This window comes from Sminthopsis crassicaudata, chromosome 2 (genome assembly GCF_048593235.1).
Source record: "Sminthopsis crassicaudata isolate SCR6 chromosome 2, ASM4859323v1, whole genome shotgun sequence".
Classification (NCBI taxonomy): domain Eukaryota; kingdom Metazoa; phylum Chordata; class Mammalia; order Dasyuromorphia; family Dasyuridae; genus Sminthopsis; species Sminthopsis crassicaudata.
In genome coordinates, this window is record NC_133618.1 from 364,715,312 (window position 1) to 364,729,684 (window position 14,373).

The 14,373-nt window shown below is 40.6% G+C and overlaps 1 protein-coding gene across 3 annotated transcripts in view; it reads right to left on the reverse strand.

The window, feature by feature from the left end:
• The window catches only part of CEP170B (centrosomal protein 170B), a 107,649-nt gene that overhangs the window by 13,413 nt on the left and 79,863 nt on the right, over positions 1–14,373 (reverse strand). For 2 of the 3 annotated variants that reach the window (XM_074291032.1, XM_074291033.1), the window contains 4 exons: positions 11,456–13,258; positions 8,329–8,566; positions 4,302–4,461; positions 2,170–2,313 (listed from right to left, as the gene is read on the reverse strand). In XM_074291032.1, the coding sequence (XP_074147133.1) occupies positions 2,170–2,313; positions 4,302–4,461; positions 8,329–8,566; positions 11,456–13,258 (2,345 nt within the window). The remainder of the gene's footprint in view (positions 1–2,169; positions 2,314–4,301; positions 4,462–8,328; positions 8,567–11,455; positions 13,259–14,373) is intronic. The other variant, XM_074291034.1, reaches the window with a different exon arrangement.

The window sequence follows — 14,373 nt, forward strand, 5'->3', positions numbered from 1 at the left end:
CAAAGCAAAAACAAAAATAGACCTAATTAAAAGAGATAAGCAGGGAAACTGCATTTTGCTAAAAGGCATCATAGATAATGAGGTAATATCAATACTAAACTAAATGGTAAGCATCTGAATTCTAAAAAGAGAAGTTAAATGAGTTACAGGACAATAAAACTATAGTAGTGGGGGGACTTCCACTTTCCTCTTTCAGAGACAGATAAATTTAACCAAAACTAAAAAAGAAGTTAAGGAGAATAGAATCTTATAAAAGTTAGTATAATAGATCTCTGTAGAAAACTGAATGGGAATAAAAAGGAGTATACTTGTACATGGTAACTACATAAAAACTGATCATACACCTCACAACCAAATACAAACAAGACAAATATTAACTATACCCTTTTCAGACCATTATTCAATTAAAATTATATTCAATAAAAGACTGTGAAAGATTAAAAATTAATTATACATCAAATAATATAATCCTAAGGAACAAGTAGATCAAAGAACAAATCACAGAAATAACAAATAATTTCATTAAAGGCAATGACAAAAATGAGGCAATATTCCAAAATTTGTGTGATGCAATCAAAACAGGAAAATTTATATCTTCAAATGTATATATCAATAAAAGGAGAAAGAATAAATCAATAAATTGAGCATGCAACCCCAAAAAAACAACAAATTAAAAATTTCCAATTAAACACCACAATGAAAATTCTGAAAATAAAACTAGGAATTAATTTTATGGGAAAAAATAGACAAACCATTGGTTAATTTGATTTAAAATAAAATGAAAGAGGAAAATAAATTACCAGCATCAAAAACAAAAAGGGTGATTACACCATTGATGAAGATGAAAATCAAGCATCAAAATAAATTATCTAATTATATGACAGTAAAACTGACAATTTAAATAAATGAAAGGAACATTACAAAAATATAAACTGCCCCTATTGACAAAAGAGGAAACAGTATATTTAAGTAACTCAATATTAGGAAAAGAAACTAAATAACTCATAAATGAGCTCCCTAAGAAAAAGTCCCCATAAACAGATGAATTTACAAGAGAATTTTACCAAACACTTAAGGAATTATTAATACCAATGTAATAATTATTTATTCAGAGCCACACCAATCAAATTATCAAAATATTATTTTGTAGAACTAGAAAAAATAATGACAAAATTCATCTGGGAAAAAAAATCTCAAGAATATCAAGGGAATCAATGGAAAACAATATTGAAGGAATATGCCTAACAGGACCAGATTGTAAACTCTATTGTTAATGGTAATCATCAAAATAGTTTGGTATTAGTTAAGAAATGGAGTGATAGGTCACTGAAAAAATTAGGACATATGGAAAAATCAGGGCATTAATGCACTATGTGTGAAATTTGAATTGATCCAACCATTTGAGAACAATTTGAAACTATGCCCAAAGAGTTACAAAACTATACATACCCTTTGACCAATACCATGGTCTGTATCCCAAAGAGATTCAAAAAAAGGGAAAAGGACCTATTGTACAAAAATATTCATAACAATTCTTTTTTTCTGATGGCAAAGAATTGGCCATCAAGGAGTTACTCATTATTTGGGGAGCAGCTGAACAAGTTATGGTAAAATTGTGATGCAATACTATTTTGCTATAAGAAATGATAAGTAAGATGGTGTCAGGAAAACTTGGGAAAATTTATATGAGTTCATACAAAATGAAATGAGCAGAACAAAGAGAACATTGTATCTATATACATTGTAATACAATATTACAGCAATATTGTAAGGATGATCAATTGTGAAAGACTTAGCTACTCTAATGAATTCAATTCCAAAGAACTCATGTTAAAAAGAAAAGAAAAGAAAAAAAAGCTATCTACTTCTAGAGGGAGAACTGATAAAATTCTAATGCCGATTGAAGCATACTTTTTAAACTTTGTTTTTTTTCCTTTTCTTTCTATTTTTTGGCTGTGTTTTCTTTTGCAACATTGCTAATATAGAAATATGTTTTATAAGAGATTACATGTGTAAAAATATAAAACTGCATGCCTTTTCAAGGTGGAAGGAGGAATGTGATAGAAAGAGAAAAATAGGATCTCAAAATGTTAAAAAATGCTAAAAAAAATTTACATGTAAGTGGGAAAGATTTAATGAAATAAACTTTAAAAATATAAAGAAACATGCCTCTTCTCGGTTCCTGGGACGTGTCCTCCAAGCATAATTGTCATCCCGATTGTCATTCATGTTCTGATCAAAGTCCTTCAAACCCATGGCCCCAGGTGGAACCTTTTGGAAGTTGAGGCTGGCTTCTGGGATGTGCTGTACTAGCTGCAAAGAGAAAGGACAGAAAGTTCTCTGGAAGCCAAGGAAAATGAGTAACAGTCCACACCCTGCCCTGACAACACTGAGCTTACATTACAGCCTTCCCTCTCCATCTTTCTCTGTCTCTTCTCCCTCCCTCCCCCATCTTCCCCTCTCTAAATCCACAGACATTTTCAATTTCTGACATTTGTAGCACTCTTCAGGTTTTCCAAAATAACTTTCCAGACATTGCCTCACTCATCTCCAACACCCTCTGAGGCAGGCAGAGCTGCTATTACTATTTCCATTAGGAAGATGAGTAAAGATATACAGAGAGATTAAATGACATGAGGAATAATGAAAAGATAACTGGAAGGAAGTGAAGAACTGAATTCAAATCCCAGTCCTCTTAGCTATTATTTATGTGATCCTGGGAAAATCACTTCCCTTTTTCAAAGTCTGTTTCCTTATTTATAAAATGATGGGTCTAGATTAGATGATCTTAAAGATCCCTTGCAATCTTTAAATCCTATAATCCTATGACTTTATAACATTTTGTATGAAAAGTTGGGGAGGCAAAAAACCCCAAAAACTATTGCTACCTTAGATCATATTAAGAAGAGGAGAGAAAAAAGCATTCAAAATAAGGAAGATCATGGTCCTGCCATATTCTGGTCTAGTAAGACCTTTTTTTGGGTCTGTTATATAGACTAGCTCAGGTGCTATACTTTAGAAAGACACTGAGAATCTAGAACATGTCTAGAGATAAACAACAGATTCATACACAGAGTTTTATTCTATCTCCATTCATAGCCTACTGCAGAGATGTTGTGATTGGTTTGAAGCTCACGGAAGAGGAAGTCTTGTACTTCCAAGAAAGTGGGGTAAAGTTGCCATTCAATTGATCAATCAATGAGTATTTAATGATCATTTAGTATGTGCCAGAGCAGCAAGTTAGGACAGTGGATAAAGTGCCAAGTCTTGAATCAGAAAAACCCAAGTTCAAATCTACCTTCAGATACTTACTAGCTGTGTGACCCTGGGCAAATCATTTAAACCTGTTTGCCTTAGTTTTCTCATCTATAAAATGAACTGCAAAAGGAAATGGCAAGTCACTCTAGTATCTTTGCCAAGAAAACCCCAAATGGAATCATGAAAAGTCAGACATGATTGAAACAATTGAAAAACATGTACCAGACCCTGAACTAAGCCTTTCATTCTTTCAGAGTGAAGATGAAAATAGTCCAGGGAGCAGAGTAGCCAGAAAAATAAAATCAATTGCCCAAAGTTGTACAGCTAATCTCTAATCCTCATGGACATAGCTATCCTTCTCTGGACAGATATACTCCCCCAGGCTCCAGATTAATGATTTTGAGATACCATTCACAGAACCATCCCCTTTTTTAGAGGTGGGAGATGGAGAGCTGCACATGTTATTGGACATAGTTGTGTTGACTGGTTTTGATGAATTGCTTTTTATTCTATGTTACAATGGATGACTGGTTAGATAGCTGAACAAAGAGGATTTTATTTGGAAATGGAAGTGATATTTTTAAAAAAGATAAAGATTTTTTTTAAAAATAGAAATGCCTATTCAATTGCTATCCCCATTTTATGGATGAGTTGATTGGAGCTCAATGTGGCTTGCCCAAACTAGTATAGCATCATAGAATTTTGTTCTTTTGAGAACTGGATAGGACATGAAAGATCATCTCTTTCAACATCCTCATTTTATGTCTAGAAAAACTTAGATCCAGAGAAGGGAAGGAACTCGTTCAAAGTCACATAGCAAGTCAGTGCTAAGTTATGCTAATATTGAAACCTATATCTTCTCTAGAGATTAATCTACTGATCCACTTTGCTTCCCTATTCATATCTTTTGTTAAACCAAAGGTACAAAGAAATCTCAAGAAGAACAAAGGAACTTCAGGTCATGGCCTCCCTATCAGATTTTTAGGTCCTATTATCTGAAGTTCAGTTAATTAATGGTAGCCACTTCCATTGGAGAAACTCACCTCCTCTCTGGCAGAGATAGTGGAGGCTGGGGTGGTGGGGACAGAGCTGAGTGAGGTACCACGGCCAGTTCCTGAGGAGCTCTGGGAGTCTCCATCCCCAGCCACATCCTGGATCTCTCTCGCCAAGATGGCAACATCTTTCACCAGAGTCTGGCTTAACCTGCAGCCAAAAAAGACACACAAAACCAGTTCAGAATATTTCCAAGTTCCCAGAAAACCAAAGTAGCCCAATTCAACTTAGGGCTCCATTAGAAAAGAACCATGACCATGGAAGAAACTACCTTGTTTGTCCTGCAGTGGGGAGTGTGGAGGAGGTGGTAGAAAGGATAGTCACAGCAAAGGCCTGACCTGGTACCAGGACCAGCTTGACCTATTCCTTATTTATCTTATTTCCAGAATAAGTGGGCCATTTGAGAGGTGCCAGCTAGATCATACAAGGCATACTCCACCAACTTATGATTGGGCCTAATATGCCATAATTTCAATAGACTTGGATTCAATGCTTCCCTATATAACCTACAAGGCAAATCCCTAGGAGATAATTTTTTTCTATTCATAACACACCAAACTCTGAAACCTAGCCCCACCTGATTTCTTGCTACAAACAGACATGTCTGGATATTCCTCTTCTTTAAAAAAATCTTCATGTGATCCTGCCATATTTTCAAACTATTTATGCTCCTTGCCACCACTTCCTCTCCCCTTACTCACTTCTTAATCCCTTGTAATCTGGCTTCTGACCTAATCAATCAACTGAACTGATGTCTTGAGACATCAAGACATCAGTTAACTCTGATAATCTTTTCTCACTCAGCTTTTTTTTTTTTTTTTTTTTTTTTTTTTAAATTTCTCTGGAGCAGTTAATACTGCTGACCATTTTATCATCCTGGAAGTTCTTTTTCTTTAGGTTTCATGACACACTTTATTTTGATTCTCCATCAACATGCCACTATTCTCTTGTCATCCTGTGAGTGTACTTCAAGGCTCTGTCCATCCTGGATCCTCTTCTCTACACTCAACAACTTTTGATAATCTCAACAACTTCCATGGTTCGATTACTATCTAGATAGATGTCTCATCAAGGTACAGATCCAATCCCAGTTTTCTTTCAGAGCTCCAAACCTTTATTCAGTTTCAAAATGTCTAACATATGTCATTACTTTTCCCCAAAAACTCATCCTATTTTCTGAACTTCCCAATTTCTTTCCAGTCACCCAGACTCATAAACTCAAAGTCATCCTCAACTCCAGTAAGTCTTGTCATTTCTAGTCCAATAACATCTCCTACCTACTCATTATTCCCATCCCAGAACCATCACCCCCTTATCTGGACTACTGCAATAGCTTCATTGATTGCCCTTCCTTCTGTACAGAGGATTACCTTCTGTAATCCATCCTCTCTGTAGTTGCCAGAGTGATACTGCCAAGGCACATGCATGTCTTACTGTATCTCTCAGCACTCAGGAACTTCCTAATACCTCTATTTTATCTAGTCCAATGTATGAGATTCAAGGCCTTCTACAATTGGCCTTGATTGATTCTATGAGAGGAGGTAGCATTTAAAGGTCTTCACAAGCAGGTTTCAACCTCCTTTTCTGGGATTATCATTCATTATTTCTCTTTACATACTTTTTGATCTAGGCAAACTGACCCAGTCTTTCATCTCTGTGTTTTTAAATAGTTTGTCTCTTATGTCTGGATTCTGCTCCCTTTTTTCATCCACCTTTTACAGTTCCTAGTTTTAGTTTCAATTCCTTTATTTTTAGTTTCCTAGCTGAAGTTCATCTTAACTGTCAACTTCCAAATGAGGTCTTTCCCAATTCCCCTCCACCCCCACTTCCAATTGCTAGTGCCTTTCCTAACAACTATCTAGTTTGTTTATTTATGCTATGTCTATATCTACTTGTTGTATCCCATATCTCCATGTCTCCATGCTCAGGACTCAGCACATCAGTATTAAACTTTTAATAAATGCTTGCTTAAATATTTTCTTTTGTTTTCCCAAATTTGCCAATAATTTGATGTCCAAAGAGGAAATCTGAATTCCAATCTTCCTCCTAAAGAACAGAAGAAATTACAGTGATGACGTATAGAAAGGCCTCTGGTTTGGGAGTAGGAAGGCCTTACACATCCAGCTGTTCTTACTATCATTTGTGATTTCAGGCAAATTACTTAACATTTTTAGAGCTCAATTTCCTCACCTGTAAAATGAATGGGTTAGATCCCTTCTACTTCTTAATCCTTTCTATGATGCCACAAGCAAAGGCAGTCTTATAACAAGTCTTAAAACAAGAACAGCTCTCCAATGATTCCAGATGATGAAATGTGTTACCTACCTCTTGACACAGAGGTGATGAATTAGGGTGCAGATTGAGACATATGTTTGGAAAATGACCAATGCAGTAATTTGTTTTGCTTAAATGAAAAGGGAAGAGTAGTGAGAGGGAGAGAAAAATAGATTGTTAATTTAAAATAATTAAAGTTAAATCAAGAACAGTTCTCCACTGGATTATTTACATGACTATTACAGAGAAGAAAGGAAGCAAAATCAGGAATACCAAAGGTAGTCATATCATATCTCTGACACTTAATTAGCTGTATGACCATAGGCAAGTCATAGCCTCTGTGGGATCCAGCAGCTTTTAGTTACTAATTGCTACAGACCAATGTGCATAAGTAGAAAAAGTAGAAAGTTCCCTACACTAAAAAAATCTACTGTCCTTTCTCCCTTCTTCTACCAAAGAATAAACGCCATTTTGCCTTATGTGAAACATTAACTGCAGTGTCTAACTGCTATTTGGTAGAGAGCTTTGGTTCTTGAAAGCTATGTCACTGGAGTCACAATGTCATTGGCTTGTCCTGCCATGAAGAAAAATGTAGACTTGGTTTCAAAGGCTGGCTGTGATGAACTTTGCCCCTCCATGACTCTTGAAACCCATATCCTAAGCAAAAGAGGGAATGTGATCTGCATTGGTGAAGAGAAACACCACATTGATAAGACTCCAGATCCTTGATATAGTGAAAATAATCAGAATTTGGAATCAGGAAAACCTGAGTTCCACTTCTTTGCACGTGTTTAAACACTGATCGGTTTGGATAACTTTCTTCGCTTCCAAAAACAGGTCTTACAGTCCCTCTCCACCATGTCTGCTGGTTGTTATCGATGATATTATTAAACACAGCAATAGTATTTAAGTTTTACAAAGCCCTATGTAAAAGTATCAAGAGTAAGTGAATTATTCTCTTCTTTTTATAAATGAGGAAACTGAAGTTCATAGAAGTGAAGAGGTCTCGACTCTAAACCAAGAGGTTTTTCCACCACACAAATCCCATCCTGACTTCTCATCAAAGCTCAGATATGTTCTCCATGTAACCTTCCATTATCTAGGCAAAGAATCCATAATTTAAGGTTTTTTGGATTGGACACTTTAGATTAGAAGTCAACGGGAGGAGGGGAAAGGCAGCCTCTCTCTGTTCATTACTCTGTGATCGTAAGAAGTCTCTATCCATAGAAATCACATGAAATATAAGAGAAAAGATCTGGGTAAGTCTAAGGAGCAAGGGGAAATTTTCTAGGAAGCACCACTGGTAGAGGTCAACTAAATGAATAAGTTCACATGCAGAAATGGAGAAATGAGCACATCAAATTCCGACAAACATTAAATAAAGGATCCTTCTCCCAAACCCTTCAAAATTTCCCTTTCCATATGGGTAACAAGTTTCCTGTCAATTCAAGCTTATAAGCACAAGTTAGAACATGTAATCATATAGGATTTAGAGCTAAAAAGGACCTGAGAAGTGATCTAGCCACCCACTGTTTATAGAGGAGGAAATTCTAACCACATAGGTTCAGTGACTTGCCTATAATAACAGCAAACAAGTGGCAGAGGAGGGATTTAAATCCAAGGATCAGGGTTACTTTGGAAACACTTTTTGCTTTATTGTAAGTTGAACCAGATTTCCTCTGAGATTTAGTTTAACTCTGAGATTCTAGGATTCCAAGGGCATCCCAGAGTTCTCATACTCACCTGGCAATCTCAGCGATCTCTGCCGTCTGCACGATGAAGTTGTAGGGCTCCTCATCCTCATCATCCTCATCTGTGTCTCGACCATTATAGGGTCTGGGCCGGCCCTGGCCAGTGGCCCTCAGGGTCTGAGTGGCTGTTGAGGCATGGGAGCGTTTGTGTTTGGGAGAACTGTGGGTGGAGCCGTATTCCTCCTCCGAGGTGGATGTGCAATCTGAACCCTGCTGCCTTCGCCGGGAGTCTTAGACAAATGAATTGGTTTCAGACACAAGGAGAACAAAAACAGAAAGGAATTCAGAGCCCAGGCAGCCAAGGTCAAACCAAACTGGAATAAACCAAACAGGGCAAAACAAAGTGGGGGAGGGAGCCCCTTAGAACCTCTTAGGAGTCCTAAAAAGAAGAAAAAGGTTTGGGTGTCATGAACTTCCTGGACTAAGTAGATATAGCAATGAATGGGCACAGAGTTAGTATATCCTTCAAATGCAGCTTATTAGCTTTGTGGCCTTTTGCAGTTTCTCCAGAAATGAAATGAGGAGACTGAAATTGAAGGTCCTTTTCAACCAAAATATTCCATGATCTGCCCATACTAATTAACTAAATTATATATATATATACACACACACACACACATATATGTGTATCTATATATAAAATGGAAGCACAGCTGGCTGGTAAAGAGCCTATGAGATGGACACATGTGAACTCTGCCTTTTCAGTCCTTCTTTACAGAAATACTTGCAGCACCAAAGCTACTATTGGAGCTCCTCAGAGATCCTCAAAGTCATTGTCATCAGGTAAAGGAGCTTTTTGTCTATAACGGGTCCCATATCTTCCCAGGGAAGTTCCATGGACACCCAAACCAGGTCCAGGAAATTAGATACACAGCCCAAGCCACCCCATATCATCCAAACAGGGAGGGAAAGTTGGCCTTCCTGGGAGAGATAGAAGAAAGTTAGGTTTCCCAAGGAGGGACAAGTGACATTCTCCCCCATGCTTCATGCAGGAAGGTATTGAGCTGCCTATGGTCCACCTGCTGGACCCTGCCAGGCCAACTCATCCAAGCTGCTGCCCTGGTTGTCTGACCGTCCAGTGGAGGGAACTAACTCCATGTGGGACAAGGCAAGTATATGACTACTGAAAGTGGGCCAAGAAGAAGATAAAGGAACCATCCCCAAGTTAGAAGGGCTCTGTATGTTGAAGAATTCTGCATTTTGTACTGCTCCGATCTCCTCTTCTGCAAATAACTAGACTAGACAGTCACTAAGGTTGCATCAGTTCTAAGACTCTTCAGGTTCCATGAACTGCTTATTTCTTAAAGATTTTAATTCCAACAGTAATGGCAGCAGCAGGAGGGGCTGTGCTCATCCAGAAGTCCAGGAGGGGGAAGACACTCTTCTCATTTGGTCTCTCCTTCCCCCAAGAAAGTCAGCCTGTCTCACCTACTGCCACCTCTCCTTTCCGAAAAGCTGCCCCTCATGCAACTCCTGAAGAACAATTTTCCTACAGAAACAGGAAATTATCTCACAAAATAATGACAAACCTGGCCCAGCCAGTGTCCAAGTTTCTGCACTTTGGCAACTTTCTCTCTAGTTAGAATCTCCAGCCTGGGATATGGTAAAACCACCCCATTCCAGCCTTCCCCCCTTCCCCCAAGCAAGGCCATCTTCTTCAGAGAGGTGCAGAGGGGAAAATCCCAAGCCAATTCAGCATGGACACAACCAGAGAAGGAAGTTAGTAGAAGCTGACTGTTAGGAAGAAGGAGAGTTTGGTTAGCAAGGAGCTGCCAATAGCTGGTAGGGAAGGGAAAAGAGAAAAGATAAAAAACCAAAAATCCTTGCCTGAAGCCCCCAGGGTCTTGTAAACCAAAAACCAATTCATTTAGAATAAGATTGAAGCTCTAGCTCTTCTCTAGAGTTTAATGAGTGATCTGGAGTTGAGCCCTAGCTATCATTAAGAGCCAGAAACATGTTCTGAGTTTGGATATCCCAGAGGTGGTCTCTACATATATCATTAGTAGTGACCAACTTCATTAACAATTTAAAAATAAAAGCAAGGGTTGTCTGCCTTCAAGGGCACCCCAGCTTTTCCCTTTAGGAAGGGTGAAGGCAGCCCCATGGAGTTTATAATACTTAGCATTTTCAAAGGAATATTGTAACGTGACAAACACATGGCTGAACACAAAAGAGGAAGGCCTTTTTTCACAAATAAAACAGCAGGAGAACAGACACACAACCAGGGCACTGGACCATTTCTGATTCCCCCTCCCCACACCACCGCTGATATTGCTCCCTCTTCTCTCCTACTGTCCTTGGAGCCCATACCCTTTTCTTATGCTCCTTCCCTCTCTCCATCTAAGAAGCCCCACTGATCTTTAGGACACCCTCAAGGAAAAAAATACCAGTCATAAAAGAAACCTAGCCCTGAATCAAAGATTATATGTGCTATGGGAGGAACCAACCAAACCAAGATGGGGCCCACACAAGTGAGAGATATTGCTTATCCCAAAGGAACCAGAATAAGACAACTTTCTCCAAGTACCTGGAATCTTCTTCCTTCCAACCCCAGGACACTCCAGTATTTTGTGGATCCCATTATAAAAGCTGCAGTTGGCTGTGTACATATTGCCATTTTTTTGTATATCTGTATATACATATGCCTATAACTTGTGTTTCACCCACTTTGATCAGACTAGGAGCTTTGAGAAGGTGAGACCACGTCTTCCTCACACCTGAGCTCTCCAAGAATATGGCAAGATCTCATACTCCTTCTCCCTTCCAGTGCCAAGCCCTAAGCACCTACTGGGTAACATCATAATGACTGAGATGACCGAGATTACTTCTAGAACAGGAGTTCTTAACCATTTTTATATTATGGGTTTTTCTGACAGGAAAATCCCATGAACTCACTCTTAGAATAATGTTTTTCAATGCATAAAATACATTAGAAGTCCATTATATTTAAACACATTTATCAAAATATTTAAAAATAAGTTCATGGACCCCAAGTTTAGAAACCTTGATCTAGGGAGCCCCTAAATGCACCAAAACCCTTCTTTTCTAATGTCCACCCTCTTGACTTGGTGTCTGCAGAAGAAGGGGATACTGTTGACCCACCAGAGCCAAAGACTTACTACTAGAAGAGGAAGAATAGCGGGCACTGCCCGAGCGAGCTCTATTGAAAGGCTGCTTTGTGGCAGCCACTGCTGCTGCCGTCTTCCTGGCTGCTGCTCGAGCTTCTGACATGGTTGGCTTTCGGCTTGAGTAGTAGGACTCAACGCTCCTTCCAGAGAAGCCTGTCCGGGTTGGAGTGGACTCCGCATCACTGGGCACTGTAAATGAACCAGCCCTTTTCCGGGGCATGGCAAGAATATCCAAGCGGGACAGCTTCTTGACCTCTGTGGCCTGCTTGGTTGTGGCTTCAGGATTGGAAGCAGTGGCCCTTTCGCTATCAGCACCCTCATTGTCTGAGGTATCTCCAAGCCGTGCCCGCCTAAGCTTGGAGGCCCGAGTAGGTCTTGGGGTGGACAGGCTGTTAGACCTGGTGAGAATCTGTTGTACCTTCTGCACGTTGGCAGAAACCCGGCCGTGTTCCTCCTTGTTGGCTGAAGGGGAAGGAGACGGGGCTGAGGGCTTCTTCCGGGGGGTGGGCCTAACTGTTGCTGCTGGCTGATGTTCAGGTTCTGAAGTGACAGTATCTGGACCGGGTGTGCAGGGGTGACCGGAGCCCCGCTCATCATCCGTAAAGTCCAGAGATGCTCGGGTTCCATTGTTTCGTTTAGCCTGGAAGCGCCGAGTTCCTTCTGGAGCTGGTCCTGGGCGACGCTGCTTCTCCGAGAGCCGCTCACGGGCACTGGGCACGAGACCACCATTGCTGGAATCCTGGATTGAAGGTGCCGATGATGGCCGCTCTTTCTGGGGGCCATTGCCCACTACCACCTTGCCCTTCTGAGTCTGGCTGGACCCATTCTTCCCACTGAGAAGGCTGACAGTGCTAGATGTGTCCACATCAGAGTCACCCGATAAGGAATCCTCTGGCTGTGTGGGGGTGTTCCTGGCATCCTCAGGGGACTTGGCAAGGATCTTGGCTTCCAAAGCTGCAAGAGCTGTCTCCGTCTCCTTCAGGATTAAGTGCGTGTCCTGAGTGTGGTAGTCCATGCGGGTGGCCCGAGTAGCCTCCAAGTCTTTCAGAAGGGGATGGCTGGATATGTGGGGGAGCCTGTTGGGGGCAATGCCGCTGCTTGCCCGCTCTTTGGTAAAGCTCTCTTGTCGGACAAAGGATAGGGCTTCCTTTGGCACTGCTGCTGAACTATCTTGTTCTGGGGACGGGTTGGACTGCAGGGAAATAGTCATCTTTCCTGTCATGCTGATATATGTGCCATTCTCCTCCTTGGCTCTGGACCTCAAGGAAGGGGAGCTGCTGATTGGGCGCAAGGGGGATGACTCCTGATCCACCAGTTCCTTGTTGGCTCGGGATGATGGGGAACTTGGGGAGAGTTTGGAGGGAAAACTGGGCTCTTTGTTCTCATCCCCAATATAGAAGGACAAGGGGACTGGCTCCCCTGCTGTCTTGGGTTTGGAATGCTGAAGTTCTGCCCCTGGAGAGTGCTGCTGGCCCCGAGGCCACTCTGACCTCTGGGAACTATTGTTCTTTCTCTCCCCAGACCCAAGACCATCATCTGATTGGCTTCCATCACTGAGACTGTCTGGGTCTAAGTCTTCTTGAATGAACAAATGGTCTACTGGGTTCTCGTAAGACTCTGGGGCTGGTGGCTTGGCTGCATTTCTCTTGGTGACTTCAGGGTAGGGTTCTGTCCCCATTAATCCAGTCAGCACAGGACTTTCTGCTTTGTCACTTGGGGGTAGTTGGGGGAGTAGTCTCCGTGTTCTGGAAGGCAAGGTCGGCTCCAACTCCCCAACTTTATGGTTGGTGACATCTGTGAGGACAGAAGTAATAGATCCATTAAAGGAAAATTTGTTCCATTCACATCCTGCCTCCCTTCCCACCAGAAGCACACCAAGTTATGGCAATATTGCAGGGTTTTATCATACCCCCACTAAAACACCAACTTTTCCTCTCCCAAAAGAGGTTCTCTAGTAGAGCCTTCTCCTATGTCTGAGGATAAATTAATACCACTCTAGAGAACAGAGTTCATTTCCTAAATTAGGGACCAGTTTGCAGACCCCAAAGAAGATTTTTCTAATTCTCTGCTGCACCTTCTCCTGGCACTCAAGGATCTTCAATATTTACCTTCAACACTCTAAACTTTTCTTCACACCTCCCAAACATGTTCTTTTTTTTCCCCCTTTCTCCTTCCATCTCAGGCAAGTCACCTCTTCAGTCTCTCCTCTTACTACTCTATATCGAAATTTTATCTATCTTTCAAAACCTACCTCCTCTAGAAAGTTCTCTCTGACTATTCCAGCCTTCACTATTTCCCTGAGAAACCAGTCCCTACACTTTAATCCAAGATCACAAATGGTCCTATGCTGTGCTCTGTCTCACTTCAAATCTTCCCAGCCTGACCAGGAACCTCTAGGACAGAATGCCAAGATCTCTTCCAGGCTTTGAGCTCTCTTACACCAGTACCTGAATCTTCTATTGTCTACGGACAAGTAAGGGACATTAAGAATAAGACTTCTGATCATTCTGTGCTGTTAAGTCTTTTTTCTTTTACTTCCTTGCTTAAAATGGATAAAGTTCCTTTTTTAACCCTCCATTCCATTTGTCAGAGTCAAAGGGATTGAACTTTACAAACCACAACAAGAAAAATCCAAACAAAATGGAGAACCTAGATATGGGCTAATAGGAGTAGAAGAGAGATGGAGAATCAACCCCTTTCGGGGGCTGGAAAGAAAAGTGAGAGGAGGTAGAAATGAAAGGAAATTCGAAGTAGGACTGAACTTAGGTAAGACCATGAGAACTAGTCACTTCCCCAGGCTGAAGTTTAGGTAAAGGGATTACTGAATGCTGCCACTACAATTGTCTACTTTGTTAGTCAGGATTTTATGATCTAAGGTTGTATAAAAATGGAAAATCTTGCCATATGCC